Below are 16,952 nucleotides of genomic sequence, written 5' to 3' on the forward strand. Positions count from 1 at the left end.
CTGTAGTTTCTTCTCCCTACCCTGAAAGTTCCTATCAGAAAATGAAAAGAATACAGGAGAAAAATACTTGAAAACCTATTTAAGGAGAAAAAAAAGAAAATAAGCTGGCAGACAGCCTCTTTCTTCCATATGCACTGCAAAGACTTCAAAATGGTCAACTAAATCATCAAACCTGAGCCACAGTTTCAGTGGAGCCATCCACTCAGATCTGCATGCTACGGGCTCAGCTCTTCCATAGGCTTCAGACAAACATAAATGCATCTTATCCTGGGAAATCCTGACAGTGCTAAGACATGTAAGGAGACTCATCTGCAGAGCAAGGAGCACTACATGGATACTACAACAGCATTTTTTCCTAAGGAAAAAAACCCTTAAGAAGAGAAGGAAAAAAAAGAAAAAAAAAAGCAAGAACCTTGTCCTGTGTTTCACTATAGCAGCACCTGAATTAACCATGCAACCGAAACCTATAGTAAGGTGGCAGGATTCCTCAGCTGATTGATTCTTATAGAGCCGCTTTGCTGAAAAACGCATGTGAGAGCTGTGCAGAGATGGGGTGTGCTGAGAGGCATCAGGTTTTGTGGTGAAAGGCATCGAGCTGTGCAGTGATGGAGCTACAAAATGGTGATGCTTGGGAGCAAATGGGTCACTGAGCCAGGAGATCTCCAAGAAAAGGGGAAAGAAACATATTGCTGACTGCAGTGTCTGGCAGTCACAGCCAGCACTGCTTAACTCTCACCTCTCCTGGAGCTAATGTGCCTTCTCATGGGCATTACTGCTGAGTTGCCTGGAACCCACCACACAGCATTTCACATGGCAAGTTCTTATTTGTATTAATCTGACAAAACTAGCTAATTCGGAAGCAGGATAGAGAAGCTGCTCACGGGCTAATTTGCAAGAGGAAAGCTAGGGATTTCTCTCACCCCACCTCTCCCCTCTCTGCAGCAGAGGGAACCTGGCTTTACAGGCCTCCATCTGTACACCTCAAACCCTTATCCTCCCTTGCCTTAGTACAGCAAGGACCAGAAGAGGTCCCATGGTTCCCCTCTGCCTTTGAGGTAGAATTTCCAGCTGCCAGGAACTCTCAGGAGAATTGTACCTTATAGCCAGGTCTACCACATGGCAGACAGCTAGCTAGGTTTCAGCATTTATTTCTGCAAAATTAAGCACCTCCAACATACCAGGTGAAATATATTTGTGCAGTACTTTAAAAATTACAGTGGAAGCACTAAAGGTTATTTATCATCATAGGAGTTTACATATAAAATATAGTTGTTGCCATTCTGTACTGACAAGTGGTATACAAACAGCCTTCCAAATAGATTACAGTGTTCCAGCCTTGCTGATAGACTGAGTTATAAAATTGTGTTCTTTTCAGCCTACTACATGAAGAAAAGAGTGAGCACAATATGCAAGCAGGGCATTCCCAGCAGTGCTCTAGACTGCATGTACAGTGAGCATGTTTTTCCACAAATATTCCAGTCCTCAAAAACAAGAGGTTAACTGGCCAGCAAAACTCGGGAAGGAAGATCCAAGGGGACCTGCTTAGACTTCTGCTGAAGGTGTCTACTGATGGGAATTTTCCAGTTTCTTCTCCAGTATGGCTTCTGCACACATTTACTATTAAATACCATCCTAGAAAGATCCCCAAAGGAGATATTAATAAGTTTCAGTTTTGCTTCATGAAGGCTTCATAAAAAGAGTTGCTGAACCATTAATTTCATGGTAGCAATACTGGAAGTCAGAAGAAATGCTTGCTATGGCTTTAATGGAACCAATGCCCATGTCTTTAAGTTGCTAGTCGAGCCAACAACGAGGCTGAATTAATAGCACTGAGGGAGAAGGTTACAATCTGCATGAAAATAACCTTGCCCTAATTGTCATTAAGGAACTGCAGAAACCTGAGTAAACTGTTTTCTTGCTTTGAAAAGCAGTTGCAAGTACAAAACCCAAAAAAACCTCAGCAGTAAGTGTGATTTCATTTCCTAATGACTAACCACTATTCAGTACCATGAATGACAGTAAGTTTCGAAGACATTTTTCAGCCCAGACCTATCTTCTACACTATTAATAAAACCTTTCTGTACATTCTACGGCATGAGGCACACAAAGCAGCAGGTGGACAAGTATGTTGAGCTCATATGCTGTGGATTCCTTCAAAGACAATTTCTCCACTCACAGGAGCTGGAAATCGTAGACATCTCTAAGCTTTTGAAAAACTCAACCCATAATTACAAAGCACAGATGCTCCCCAAATCTTGAATTATTTAACTTGGATAAAGGATCCTGAATTCTCTGTATAGTTGCTGCTGACATTTATGCACACGTCAGCATCACTTCCAGTGCCACAGTGCTGGTATTTTGACAATCTCTGTGCTCCCCTCTCTGTGTGTCTTGGTTCCAACATGCTTCAAGCTGTCGTTTTTTTCTAGTGCAAGCAGAGCTGAGCCCTGGATATTTGATGTACAGACAAGTTGAGGAAAACAACAGTTCCTGGGGAGACAGAACACTGGAATGGTGATTACTTTTGCTGTTCATCCTACAGGTCACACACAAGAAGTATGACGGGACAAGACATGTGGGCCTTTGCTCCAGTTACCAGAAGGGTCCTTACTCTGCCTTCAGCCAGTTTTAGGCAGGAGTCAAGTCAGACTTTGTGTAACTATCCCTTGCTTCTCACTGGTATAAAGCAAGAGAGGCAGGCAGATGGCATGAACATGGAAATATCTTCAGCTCTAATCCAGTCACGTACCCACACCCAACTGGCACATCTGCTGTTTTCACACCCTAACTACTGAAGCAAATGCATGATCAATGGAAAGGTTGGACAGATCTACCTCCATGCAGGAGGAAAAGAATGGAATTCTTCTTATGTCCTTTCAGTTTCTTTTGAATTGTGAGCATCTGTGTCCCATCACACAAACTCTGCTCCAAAATCCCCATGGTAGAGGCCACACTACAAGACCCAGGAAAGGGAATCCTGTAGTGCTAGTGGTGGGTTGGGCACACTGGTAATTTATGGTCAAGTAATGGATGGTTTCAGCACATACTCTAGGCTTAAAGGCAGCACATGAACAAGACTTTCAAAGCCAACACATTTTCATGATTTCTAAACCTAACTGAGTAACAGGGATCTGGTTATAGAAGCCCTTTGCAGTAGCACGTGTCAGATAAGCTAATGAAATGGCTTAATTTTTTCCTGCCAACAGTGTCCTTTGCGAGACATTTTCAATAGGTACCCTTTGCCGTCTCCTTGTACAATCACATTCCTCCTTAAGTATCTGTCCTGGAGCCCTTGAAGTCACTTTGAGCTCTTTCTCTTGACAAACAGGACAGCAGGCTGTAAGACCTTTGTTGCGACAACTTGGACATGCCAAGACAAGCTGCCGGCAGTGCTGGCTGGAACAAAGTTTATACTGGTCCCACAGCGTCCCACAGTATCTGCATGCTAGAGGGAGAAGAAAAAGTTAACACCCACACTGCCCTATCTGGCCCCCTTGCAGAGGGTTCTCCATGGCACATGGGGCTGCCAACTCTCATTTGCGTGGCTATCTATTGTCTTCCAGGTTTTTAATTCCTGGTTAGCTTGATCTTCTAGAACCTTTCTCATTTTTAAACTTTTGATTTTGATGTAAGGTCCTTGCTGCCAAGAAGAAGAAAGATATGCTGGTGGTAATTAAGCCAGCATACAGGAATGTTGACTGCTCAGGAAAGGGGTGCCATGGGACTTCCTTCCACCTGAAAGCAATGGCTTGTGCAGATGTAGTGTCATTTGCAGTCCTGGTAGTAGTATCCTTCCAAAACATCACAGGTTTTAACCCTTTAACTGAAAGCTACAGCCCAGTTTAGCTGTACCATCGAGAGAGTGCCTACCCCAACACTTCCCCTTTAAACTTCTGTAGGGATGGCTGTGATGTATGCAGAGAGCATTCTGTTTCTACACCAAGCCAGGCACCTTCAAGATATATATGGTAATTGCAGAGGAGGAATGGGAGGTTAGGCTCAAGAAGCTACCCACTCAGAGGAAAAACAGCACTGCTTTATAAAAGGGGTTGGGGCAAATTCCATCTATTTGTACATGGCAACTGAGAACCAAAAACCAGGTAATTCATTTGCAGTATCTGATAAGTAAGTGACCCCAGCCAGAAGCCCAAGCAAAGTTCTTAACAGCTTCAACTAGAGGTCACTGAAATTCTACAGGCTACAGAAACTTTTAAAGCATGAAAACAACAAAGTGCTGTAGAGTTTAGTGCCCCCACTCTTCTAGTGCCTGGCAGTCAGTGCTGGTGTTCAGTGAGATTACAGAGAACAGTGGAGCAGAGAACAGCTGACACCAGGAGAACAATTTAATGCTTCAGTCACTTGGCCAACCACAGGCTGATCAGCACTGTGGGCAACAAATGGGTAACAACAGTAGTAGTGCTTGATGTACATCTCCATTGCTGCAGATGGCCTGTTACAGCAGCTGTTCTGCAGGGGATTCTTCCTTTTACTGCTCCAGTTTTAGGGAACTCTGTTTAGTGATCCCCTTTTCTCTCATTTCTGATTTATGTGTTAAATCCATAGATTTGGTAATCATCATGAAAAGAGATAGCACTAAAATGTCAAAGCAAGTATCAAGAACTACACAGGGTACTACTACAGGCTGTCCCATCCTGCACATCTCTGTAGGCATGACTGACACAGCTTCCCAGCCTTCTGCACTTACATTATCTAGTCCTACCTGAGATGATATCTTCATTGGAACAAATGGCATAACGATCATCAAATACAAACAGCTTTCCCCTGTAGAATCCATCTGGGAACTCTTCCAGGTACTTGTGAATTCCACCTTTTAGCTGGTAAACCTCTCTGCACGCTGCCTGTTTAAAGCATATTAGCAGAAAAGCTGAAGGACAGATCAGTGGTGGTGTGCCACCGTTCCCAAAGCAAATGTTTTAAATGCCAGAGGTCAACCAAAAGCAGTAGCTTCTCAGTGATCGTCAGATGATCTGTACCACGTGCAAACACAGCTCTAAGCAGTGCCACCAGAGATTACATGGCAGCTCCACAATGCTGGATTGTTCACGTGAACCCAAATGTGCATTTAACGTTACAGTCAAAAAAAGGCATGTAACCTCCTCAGCTGAGGAAGGTTTAATGCATCACAGATGAAATGCTTTTGGAACTCTGTGAACCTCTGCTTATTCTGTTTTTATGTGGCGAGCTGTCAGCTGGAGCAGAACTTCTCAGAGTTCATATTGATGCAGCAGAATAAAAAAAAAAAAAAAAAAAAATCAAGGTTTAAATCTCCGGAGAACATTGGAACAATCTCTGGAGCTGTTCCCTTGCTCCTTGAGGGAAGGATCCAGGAGAAGAGTGGGATGTAAAGCACAATTAGAACAATGTAGTGTGCTGGATTTAGTTCCACAGCACTGCAAAAGCACTGACTGACTGATTTTCACCACTCTGAGATGCTCAAGCTGTGCAGTAATGACCACAGAGCATAACTGCATAAGGCAGAGCTTGTGGAAGCACTGCAGAATGCTCTCAAGCTCTCCTAAAACACCGCTATAAAGGTCAGGGCAGCCTTACCTCTTGTCACCAAAGGGGTTATATAATTATTTTCACAGAGCAATCACTGCTGTGACACTAGTCCATGCAAATCATCCTGAGCTGCATTAAGCTACCCATGTCCTTGACAGACAGCATGAGGCAAGTGTGCGTCAGAGACATTTATCTCCCCACCTGCTCATTGAGCAGTTTGTGCTCATTAAGAATTTACCAGCAAAAGAAAAGACAGCTGCTCTTAAAGCAGTCTCAACTACTTGACACTTGTGCCCTCCGAATGGCTTCTCACCTTGCTCCGTAGATAAGCAGAGCCTCTTTCACAACGAATCCCTCCCGTGCAGTACATCAGGACACGCTTGTCTTTAAAAAGCTCCAGGTTTTCATCCACATAGCTGGGAAAATAGCTGAACTTCCTGATATCTGGAGCCAGACAGCCCTGGAAATGCCCCTGCAATCACAACAGATGGCCATGTGACTGGTTATAAAGCAGACTTGCATGGTAAGGTCTATGCCTCGAACTAGAGGAAGTAACAAACATTTGGGCCACAACACTTGGCTCACTGCAGGTGCTTTAGGCTCCATTTATGCATAAAAATACCGGTTAAATCTGTAAGAGGATTCCAGGGACAGCATGTCTCCCCATTCAAACATAGAAGAGGGTGCTAAGCAGAGCAAAACTGTCAGAGAGAGGACAAGCCACAACACTGCAAGAGGGTTGGTGGGTGTGAAAGCAGGATGCCCCTATTTTTTTTGATGTATGAGGCAAGACAAAAATGCTGGGAAACATCCTTACATGTTATTCTACTTTTAGTTCAAACTATATGGTATTCACTGCTAATATTGTATATACTGCTTTGTCTTCTTCCAGCCCCAAGCTGTATAAGCACTTAGCCGGGCAAGCTCCATACTGAGTCGCTGAGCAGGCCCTCTGCTGCTTGTATCAAATATTCATTACTGAACTGAACTTTGCACATATTACAGTCAACCTGGAACCCAGTAAGGTTACACCCCCACAATGTGAAATGCTTCTCACCAGCACCTGTAACACACTGCAAGAAGCAGGCGAACAATACTTACTATTTTACTTTCATAGAAGTTCCTACAGTCCAGCAAGATGGTATCACTTTGTCCTTGACTGGCCTGAGACAAATACTGTTCAACTTCTTTATGAAATTCCTGAGGGGATAAATGGATTCCTTAAAAAGGGAAAAAAAAAGGGGAGGGGGGGGAAGAGAAAAGGATGTGAGAAGCTGAACTACAAAACACTGTTATGTACGATCTCGCTGATACAGATTCTCCTCAGATTTCCAAACAAAAATTTTCTACGACAGTTCACAGGCTTTTCATCCCAACTCAACCAGCCAAGTTTATCCATGTTTGGCTTCCTATTGGCAAATGAGAGAAAACACAACACTGTTCCACATGACAGAAGCAGCAGCAGACAGGCGCCTGTCTTTATGATCTTTGTTACATCCCCCTGGCAACTCTTACAGTTGTAAGAGTGAAAAATGTCTCCCTTCCCTTTGCTCATCTTTCATTACATTTGGAGGCACAGAAGCATACAGAAATGCATTTTTTTTTCAAAGAAAGTCTGTTGATAAAAATAGAAAATTTCTGTAAGAATTTATTAGATAGTTTCTCTTTCAGTCTAAGCTTTCAGGATGCTTAGACTTAGAACTCCCAACCTACTGAAAACCAAAAAACCTCACCCACCAAATCCCTTATCTTATTAAAAAATAACCCTACAAGCAACCTGACAGACAATGGGAACCATCTCCATAAACCACTGTAAAATAAGAGGAAAAAAGAAAAAAAAAAAAAAAAGGAAAGAAATATCCAAACATACATCCCACAAACTGCCAAAAAAGGGGGAAAAAATAATCGTCTGCTAAAAACATAGAAAGATTCTGCAGAAATTTACCACCAACAGAACCTGTTGGTGGAAAAAAGGCCGAAACTGCTCTGATTGATAGTTGCTATTTGCTGTGCTCCCGCTTACCACCTACGTAAGTGTCCCCACAGCACAGCCAGGAACATCTTACCGGGCGTAATCCATACTAAGCAGCTACAGGTAGCAGAAAACAAATGTGGCCTGTGTTAGGGGGGTGGCACGAACCTGACACAGGAGGTCAGGTTCCTTTTTGCTCTGAAAGGCAGGAGCATGGCTGTTAACTTCAACACAAGTAAAGTAGTCAAGTCAGCAGAACCTAACATATGAATATGGATACACTACAAGACGCCATGGAAAGCTCATCCTATACAACTTGGTTCTTACTGCAATCTAACTACAATGAAAGAGCATTAAGGCTCTTTATATGGTGTCACTTCTGAGCAGTCTAAGCACCCACAGAATGTTTAGAATAAATACATTCAAGCATTGAAATGTCCTTCCTAATCATCACACAGTTTCACTTTACATCTTGCCTTTAGCAAGAGCCCAATGGCTTACTCCCCGACTAAAGTACAAGGTATGTCCCTACCCCAAAACAAAGTAACTGCTTGACATACATTAAAACTACTACTGTTTTCCACGAAACAGAAGGTTAATTCCAACGTTTTTCGCAGCAGCTGAACACTTGGCAAACCAAAACCTGGGCCCGCAAATTCCCTGCACCAGTAACTTTTGACTACTAGTAAGAAAACCATTTCTGTATCCACTTCTCCTGTGTCCTGGCCACTGCAGAAGGCAATGTCTTTGATGAAGGTACTTTATTCTTCATTTATGTCTCACTTGGATGAGAGGCTTTATTTTTCATTAAATGAACTTACCAGTTTCTTTATAAGACACTATCTTTGGATCAATGCCCATAGGTACAATTTCTTTGAATACTCCAACTCGAAGGTCTGGGAAGCAGTGAGCTCCTCCTGCACTGCTCTAGGAAATTAAACACAAGGACAATCCACCAAATCTTGTCAGGTGTCAAGATTAAAATTACCCACCCATTTAACTTCTGCAGCTCACTAGAATATGAGCGTGTCTTGGTGGCTGAGGGTAAGAAATGTCTCTCCTGCTGAAATCCACACTCTAAATCGTGAGGTTTAGGCAATGGACCCCTACCACGGACTGCAGAGAGGTGTCTTAGGCTACACTGCAGGTGAGACAGGCACCATTTGGCATGAGGTGCAGACTCACTGCGGAGCAGGAAGAAGAGATCTTAGTCAGAAACAATGACACTAGCACTGTCACGAGACAGCCAAGGCCCCTACAGAGCATGCTGCAAATAGAACTGCGTGGAAAAGAAAAATCCTATACGAGCAGAGACCAGTACCTACAGTGCTGAGGCAGCAAAAGCCTACCAGAATGCCATATGGTGCCAGCCACAGCTGCCGTCATCATCTGAAGACAGCAGTATGCACATATGCTTAGGCTTAAGCGGAAGTTAGCACTTCTTCCTCCAGTCAGGCATTAACTGAGAAACCTCTTGAGTCTGCCTGTGTATCTTCTCTAGAAGACATCCAATTCATGAAACTGACAGTGCACCTAAGTGGACACCAATGCCTACATGAACCTAAAGCAGTAGGCTTCCAGGCAAGGATCTCAAAATAGGGCAAAGACGAAAGTGTGGAAATACTTCGCGTGGGTAAGTGTACATCATGATGGTTTTGGTAGTCAAGCTGGAGTAAATGCTTGCTGAAGAATGGTGGAGCTGAAGCACACTCCCTTTTACCTGTATGGGGGCTTTGCAGCTGCGCCCACAGCTGCCAAAGCTTGTAGCTGGTGCCACCACTGCTCATGCTAACTGCTACTGCTGGGGAAAACTGGCAGAGATAGCTAAACTAAGCAAGGTTAGGAAGCTAGACTTAGATCAGTGCTGGGAGAGCAGAGTAGAAGTAAGGCTATCATGAAGCAATGTGCAAATTTATCAAAAAATAAATGTCCTGCATTAACAGTGTCTATGTAGGAATTATTTTTTCATACCTTGAAATCCTCTTGGCACATAATGTCTTTGAAGAGAGGCTGGGAAAGCATAGCTTCAATGTAGAGATTGGTAGCTACTTTGCTTCCACCAACTGTCCCATTAACCCCTTCTGAAGCAACTCGTACCTAGGAGGTAAGAGGAGAAGCTGCGGCTAAGGCTTGGTAACAGCAAAAAGAAACCACATTGAAATTAGCAAAATATGCCTGGGTGACGAAAGGCAGACACAGAAGTATGCTCAGAAAAGAGACTACTGAGGAGGGGAAAAAAAAGATGGTTATATTGGAGCTGAACATAAAAAAGACAGTAAATAAAACAGGAACAGAAACTCAGCCATCACTTTTCAGCCATTTCAAAAGAATCACGTTAAGACAGCCAGAAGAGTTTGTGCAATAAACAGCTAAATGCTAACTAGTTAACAGGCAAATCCAGCAGTCAGCATTAAAATTCCCACTGGAGGGCTGCCTCAGGAAGAACAATAGGATTGTGCCCAATGACTCACACAGCTCACAGGAAAATGTGAATATGCATAATATTGCATGTAATATTAAATTTCAGTGAGTCATTTTATCTCCTGCACTGACAAATGAACAAAAACTCCGAAGTGGTAAAAAACCCCAAAAGATTGAATATAAGAGGCAAGCTAAAAACCAACTGGTTGATAAGACAAATGCTGTACCTGTCTTGGAGATGAGAAAAAAATCATTAAAATTGAGAAAAATACCAACCACCAGACAATACAGCTGAGGAAAAATACAGAAGTGAATGAGTCAGGACCCCCAGACCTGTGCTGGTGTAGAACAGGGAATGTGCCTACCGTTAGCAGAGAAAAAAAAACCTACTTAGAAAGGCAAGTCAAAGATAAAACTAATCTCCTGCTTTGAGTTGCCCTTGAAAAAAATCCTCCTTTCCACAGGCAGCTTTGTGAGGATGAAATTCACCTTTGCACACATAATCAAACTGCCAGCTAGATGGAGCCAACTCCCTTCTTTAGACTAGTCTGCCGGAATGAAAAGAACAGACTCTCTGAGGGATGAGCACTGCTATCCTAGGTTGCGGTCTTAGGTGTCAGTTGCTTTTCTCTCACTCCTGTGAGTACGGATTACACCTTGCTGTAGTGATTCTGACTGGAATACACATTGAGGAGTTAGTGATACACATAACACGTAACAGGTAATCACAGCCAGCCCAGATCTGTGCTGTACGGCACCGCACCTTCAGCCCGACCTTCAGGCTGCATTGTGCTGCACGTATCCTTTAGCCATAGGAGATGTTCCTCAGACCTCTGGTCATCTTCATCATCCCCCTCTGGACTCGCTCTAACAGGTGTATGTCGCTCTTGTGTTGGGGACCCCAGAGCGAGACACAGTAAGACTGTCTGTATTACTTTCTTTTTCTTTGTAGCATTAGCTCTTAAATAGCATTTTAAATTATACTTTACAGAGCCTGAGTGCCTTTCTTAATGGATCGTAACAGACCAACACTTTCTGCTGCAAAATACTTGGTTCTCCACATGTCACATTGCCCTGCACTCAGCAAAGACGATGTTTTTTTAATAAGAACACAACTGTTGCTTAAAACCACACCTTGCCAGTGAGATGCAGATGCTGGCACAGGGCCTTCTGCCAAGCACAGAGTTCCTCTGGATTCTTCACCTCACAGTAGCAGTAGTACAGAAGGACTTCTCCCACCTTGCTGTCCACAGCATGGCAAAGATGAACAAATAGAAAAAAGGATGTTAGGGTTGAAAACACAAAAATACACTATTAGCAGTAACCATTCAAAAAACAGACAATGTTCTTCTAGCAGATGCAGGCAGAAAAACAAAGCACTAAGTAAATGTTAGGGGGATTAGCTCTGCTGGGTTTGATTTATTTCAAAGAGGAAAAATACTAACTGAAAAAAGCCTCCACATTCCTAGCTCTTGGGACTGGTTACAAAATTAACTCATCATGGCCAGTGGCCTACTCAAGTTTCTCTCAACACACAGGACACAAGAACTGCTTGTTGTCTGTGTACACAAGTGTCCCATTAAATGCTCAATTTGACAAACTTGCAGCTGACAACTTAAGCGCTTGTGCTATCTGAATTTAAAACCCCAAAACTTTCAGTGAGATTGTGTGCACCAGCATTCTGAGCAGCAGGAACTAAATTCTCTCACAGTCAGAAACATCTTTGTGAACCTACTTATAAGTAACAAATGAGCCCTTAAGGCGCTTCGATAAGGGACCTCCTGTTCTGTTACGGTCCTTCCTTACCTGTAGACCTAAGCCACCAAGCAATCTGCACAAGTCTGCTTTAACAACATGGGATGATATGGCTCTGATGGTTCAATCCTCTGAAGTTCTCACCTTTACCCCCTTACCATGAAAAAAAATGCAGTGTATCTACTTCTTTATGAGCACAGCAGTAATTTGTATGTTTTGTACAGGACTGAGCAGTTATCGCAGTTTAAGCCTAGATGGTAACTCAGCACCACGCAGCTGCTCCCTCCCCTATCACCTTATTCCCCCCCTACTCCGGGCGGGACGTGGAGGAGAATCGAAAGAATGTTAACTCCACAGATTAAGATAAGAACCAGTAGCTAAAGTATAATATAAAACTACTACTGCTACTACTACTAAGGGACATAACAAGGGGAGAGAATATAAAACTAAAAAGGGAGAGGGGAAAAAACCCAAACAATAAACAAGTGATGGATGCACAACACAATTGCTCGCCACCCGCCGACTGATCCCCAGCTCGACCCAAGCAGCGATCTGCCCTTCTGGGTGACTCCCCCTGGGGCATGACGTGCTGTGGTATGGAATACCCCTTTGGTTAGTTCGGGTCAGGGGTCCTGTCTCTGCTCCCTCCTGGCTTCTTGAGCTCCTCCTCATGGCAGAGCATTAAAGACTGAAAAGTCCTTGGTCAGAGTAAATATTACTTAGCAATAACCAAAACATCTGTGTGTTATCAGCATCATTCTCAGACTGAAGCCAAAACACAGCACTGTGCCAGCTACTAGGAAGGAGAAATATTACTGTTACAGCTGAACCCAGGGCAGCAGTTGTGAAACGAATTCAAATAAGCCAAGTGACTCCTGGAAGGTACCTACACCTGCTGATCTGAAGAAGTATCTCAGGAAGGTATACTAAACATATGCTGATCTAAAGGAGTATCAGGGAAGACTTAAACTGAACTTCATAAAAAAGAGTAGCACTGGCAGAAGATCACATAAAGATCTCTATAACTACCTTAAAGGAGGTTGTAGTGAGGTGGGGTCGGTCTCTTCTCCCAAGTAACAAGAGACAGGACAAAAGGTAAATGGCCTCAAGCTGCACCAGGAGAGGTTTAGATTGGATATTAGAAGCAATTTCTTCCCCAAACGGTGATCAGGCATTGGAACAGGCTGCCCACGGCAATGGTGGAGTCACCCTCCCTGGAAGCGTTCAAACCCCGTGCAGATGAGGCCCGCAGTGACATGGTTAGTGGTGGTCTCAGCAGTGCTGGGGTAATGGTTGGACTTGATCATCTCAAAGCTCTTTTCCAACCTACCTCATGCTAGGATTGACGCTATGATTCTAAAGCGTACGCAGCCCAACACCCGACTCCCGGCTCGTACCCGACTTCAAACGGCTGGCGGCTTTCTTACCTCGTCAGATCATCATGGCCAACGTGGCTGGTATCCGGGAGCGCCCAAGCGATCTCGGGCGTGCCCCGACAGTGCCCCCGAGGCCCGTCCGCGCTGCCCGCGGGGCTTCCTTCAGCCGCTGCCCGCTGCCCGACGTCCCCGCCGTGCTGCAGGGCCACATGCCGGTGGATGCCGGACAGCTCCTCGAAGCCCTGCCGGCAGCACCGCCACCGCACGCCGTCTCCGCCGGCGGCACACCGGGCTGCGACCGGCACCTCCTTCGCTTTGACGAACAGGGAGAACGCCTGGAACGCACCGCAAGCGCGCCTCGTTAACAGCGCTGCCCGGCAACCCGCCCCCCGCCGCCGCCGAGCCGGGACACCGACCCTGGTGCCGCGGCGGGCGCCCCGGGGGATGACCCACCTTCCTGCGGGCCAAGGCGCGCTGCTTCCTGGCGGCGCCGTCCGGCGGCGCGGCGGGGCCGGCCGCCGGGGCCTCGAGCGGAACCATCTCCGCCTGGGGCCGAGGGGGGGGGGGGGGGGGGCGGTGCCCCGCCGCCCGCGAGCCGCCCGCGAAGTTTCTGGTTCGCGCCGTCCCGACCCCACCCCAAACCCCCCCCCTCCTCCCCCCCCCGCCCCGGAAGTCCCGCGGCCCGGCGCGCGCACCTCCGCGCGGCCCTGGTCCCGGAAGAAGAGGGGCGGTGGGCCGGAAGCGGGCGGTGCGAGGGGAGCGTGCTGCAAGCCGCCCGCGTGAGGTGTCCCGCGCCGCTCCTCCCGTCCCGTCTCCTCCCGGCCCCGCCAGCCGCCATGTCGCGGCGGCGGCACAGCGATGATAGCGATGGTGAGGGCCGCCGCAGCGCCGCCAGCCCCATGTTGAGGCGGCGGGGGCTGCGCGGGCTGGGCAGGGCCGTCCCGCCTTGGGAGAGGGCTTTGGGCGGGATGGAGGGCGGCCGGGAAGGGGGCTCTCCGGCCATAATGGTGTGCTCGGTGTGTTGGAGCAGGGCAGCCGCACAAAAGGCGGAGGACGTCTGAGCCATCGGAGATCGAGGAGAGGCTCGAGTCACTCATCTGCAGGGTCGGGGAGAAGGTAGGTGGGCTGGATCGGTGCTGGGCGGCAGGCAGAGTTAAAGTGGCTCAGGGGTGGGTGTTTTCTGGGGGGAGGTACGGGCGGTGGTGTGCCGTAGTCATCGTCATGCCGTGTGCCTGGTCTCTCCCCCGCCGCCCCGCGTGTTGCCTGAGAGCGGTTTGGGTACTCACCGCCCAGAAATGAAAGAATTGTTTTATAAGATAGTTGGAACGTTATCAACTTTTGCGAAAACATATGTTAAACTGGACACTTTTCAGTAGTCCTATCTGCCGAACAGCGATAAACGGCCAGGGAATAGTTATTGTTTTGCGTCTGCGGTGTGCTGGAGCTCCTTCTAGCGTAACAGAGATATGGAGGAGTTAAACTTGGGCTGCCTGCGCTCCGCGGCTCAAGCGCTGGCGGGATCTGAGGCTAGTACAAAGGGCAAGCAAATGCGTGGTGGCAAAAATGATGGAGTGCTGAAAAACAAATGGCAAAACTGCTTTGTTTCGTGCTGTATTGTCAGTCGAGTCTCGGTCACCTTACCGTGGTGACCCTAAGGTATTGTTAGATCTTGAATCCCAGGAGTGCCCTGGGAGCGTGGGGAGCTGGGTGATCGGGTGCAGCCCTTCAGAGGAGTAGCTGTTCCTTCTTTCGGGCAAGCCGGAACGGTTCTTTCCTGCTAACAGAACTGAATCGTTGCTCTGAAAAAGGAGGTGACATAAAAGGATGCTCTTGCCCAACTCACTTGTTTTCCACGTGAGAGTCAGGAGCTGGTTTTTATTGCCTGGTTGATGATGAAAATTCGTTTTAATATTTCTTGTTTTATTATTTTAGAGTAATTCATCTTTGGAGAGCAACTTGGAGGGTCTCGCTGGTGTTTTGGAAGCTGATCTGCCAAATTACAAAAGCAAGATACTAAGAATACTATGTACTGTGTACGTATGCAGGGGTCTGGGGGTGTGGGAGGTGCTTTTTTCTCTGCGCGTGAGTTTGGGTGTTTAGGGTAGTTTAAATGCCAAGAACGGCTTTAGCTCCTGAGTGTTATTATACGGTAGAGTTTGTTTTACTGCAGACAGAAGAAATAGAGGGAAAAAAGCTTATTAGGTAGCAGATGTAATTGAAGGAAATACCTCTTTGCATGATTTTGATTTGAAATGTGTACAAAGGCTCCAAGCGGATAGAAGAAACCTTAGAGCTGCTCTTCAGCAGCAGTGAGAGCGCAGTGGTGCTGGGCAATATCCTGTTTCCCAGTGAAATGCGTAAGAACACCAAAGCTATTGCTGCTAACACTTATTTAGTCTCATCTGTGCTGTTTTCCTTGCCTGTTCTTCTTTGGCAATGAGGTGCTCTTGTCTTTATGAGCCCGTTGGCTCGGGGAGGGGAGCTGGGAACATGAAGAGCTGAAAGCAGGCGCTCTGGCGGCTGACATCTCTTCTCCCTCCCTAGCAAAGTGCAGGAGCGGAGGTGCCGCGTGTCAGGGTCACTGGGCAGTGTCTAAGGGAGGGATCGTGCAGGTAGTAGGGAAGAGAGGTGTGAAGGAGTGGTGTGGTGAAGAGGGAGAGTGTTCCAGCCTTAGCCTGTGCTATGGTTTTGCACATGCTTTAGATCTGTTTTGTAGCAGTGATTGCTAACGTGACACAAATACTATGGGGTTTTTTTTCCTGCTACAGTAAGACACTCCTGAAATTTTAGGGTTAGCCTACATGCATTTAGAAATGGTGGTGGAATATTAATTCCTTACAGCAGGACCTGGCCTACCGTATGCTGTGCTTAAAATCAGTTACTTTGACTTGAGAAGCGTGGAATCAAAATTAGTAGTCTAGCATGTGTATGCCTTTTTTGTGATTTGCTGATGCCGTATAATAAACGTATTTCTAAATTACGAACTTAAAACAACTTTTTATGTCCTTGCGTAAGTTCTGTTGCTTATTATTTGGTTAACCCTCTGAAATACTCAGCAATTAGGTATAAATAAAAAGCAAATACCTTAAATGTACTTGAAAGTGGCACCTGCCACTGAATTACTGTAGCTAGCGAAAAAGATTGTCGGTAAAATATTAACCACGGGGTAGAACTGTAAGATCACACTAGCAATTCTTTCTTACTTCCTCGTGAGAGAAGTTGAACTTAAAATACGCAGGTTCGAAGATGCCAAATAGTGTGATGAATAAACAGCTAACACCGTGTTTCTCTTTCCGTGTCAGCGCACGTCTGTTACCAGAAAAGCTTACTGTTTACACGACACTGGTTGGGTTGCTGAATGCCAGGAACTACAATTTTGGTGGAGAGTTTGTAGAAGCCATGATTCGTCAGCTTAAAGAATGCCTGAAAGTCAATATGTATAACCAAGCTGTGCATTTAGTAAGTGGTTTTTTTGTTTGTTTGATTGTTTTACATTTTTCCTTCTTTCTCTCTCTTACTACTTTAATCACTTCCTTCATCTTTTTGTTCTGGAAGAGCTGGGCCTGTCAGTGTGTATTACAGCCCCTTTTGGCATCAACTTGCAGTGCACTGTAGATATACCGAGAGGAAATGTGTGTTATGTGAGCAGTATTTATTTCCTCAGGGGAGAGAAATCATGTTACAGTTGCAAAATTGACTTCCAACGGTGTGTTTTCCCCATGATGAATTAAATTAGCAGTAAACTGGCTGTTGTACAGTCAAATGTAAAAGACAGACAAAAGTCATGCACTTCTATTGTGTTCAGAGGTGTATGATCTTCTGGCTCCCTTGGGGGGAAAAAGTAAAATAATAAAAAAAAAAGAACAGTCTGGTTCTTAAAAGCTGTTTTTGATGGCTCTTATCAG

The 16,952-nt window shown here is 45.7% G+C and overlaps 2 protein-coding genes across 3 annotated transcripts in view; one reads left to right on the plus strand and one right to left on the minus strand.

The window, feature by feature from the left end:
- Positions 1 to 7: 7 nt before the first annotated feature.
- TSTD2 (thiosulfate sulfurtransferase like domain containing 2) lies at positions 8 to 13,687 on the minus strand. Its single transcript, XM_030471230.1, has 9 exons — positions 13,501 to 13,687; positions 13,099 to 13,382; positions 11,051 to 11,159; positions 9,467 to 9,592; positions 8,317 to 8,422; positions 6,625 to 6,743; positions 5,837 to 5,995; positions 4,721 to 4,859; positions 8 to 3,445 (listed from the first exon to the last, which is right to left on the minus strand). Exons 1-9 carry the CDS (start codon positions 13,585 to 13,587, stop codon positions 3,186 to 3,188), a joined length of 1,389 nt encoding a protein of 462 aa, XP_030327090.1. The 5' UTR covers positions 13,588 to 13,687; the 3' UTR covers positions 8 to 3,185.
- A 91-nt stretch (positions 13,688 to 13,778) lies between these two features.
- Positions 13,779 to 16,952, plus strand: part of NCBP1 (nuclear cap binding protein subunit 1) — a 32,551-nt gene continuing 29,377 nt past the window's right edge. Inside the window, exons 1-4 of one of the 2 annotated variants that reach the window (XM_030471227.1) lie at positions 13,779 to 13,917; positions 14,078 to 14,163; positions 14,980 to 15,080; positions 16,350 to 16,506. In XM_030471227.1, the coding sequence (XP_030327087.1) occupies positions 13,884 to 13,917; positions 14,078 to 14,163; positions 14,980 to 15,080; positions 16,350 to 16,506 (378 nt within the window). In that variant the 5' untranslated portion in view covers positions 13,779 to 13,883. The remainder of the gene's footprint in view (positions 13,918 to 14,077; positions 14,164 to 14,979; positions 15,081 to 16,349; positions 16,507 to 16,952) is intronic. The other variant, XM_030471228.1, reaches the window with a different exon arrangement.

This window comes from Strigops habroptila, chromosome Z (genome assembly GCF_004027225.2).
Source record: "Strigops habroptila isolate Jane chromosome Z, bStrHab1.2.pri, whole genome shotgun sequence".
Taxonomy (NCBI): domain Eukaryota; kingdom Metazoa; phylum Chordata; class Aves; order Psittaciformes; family Psittacidae; genus Strigops; species Strigops habroptila.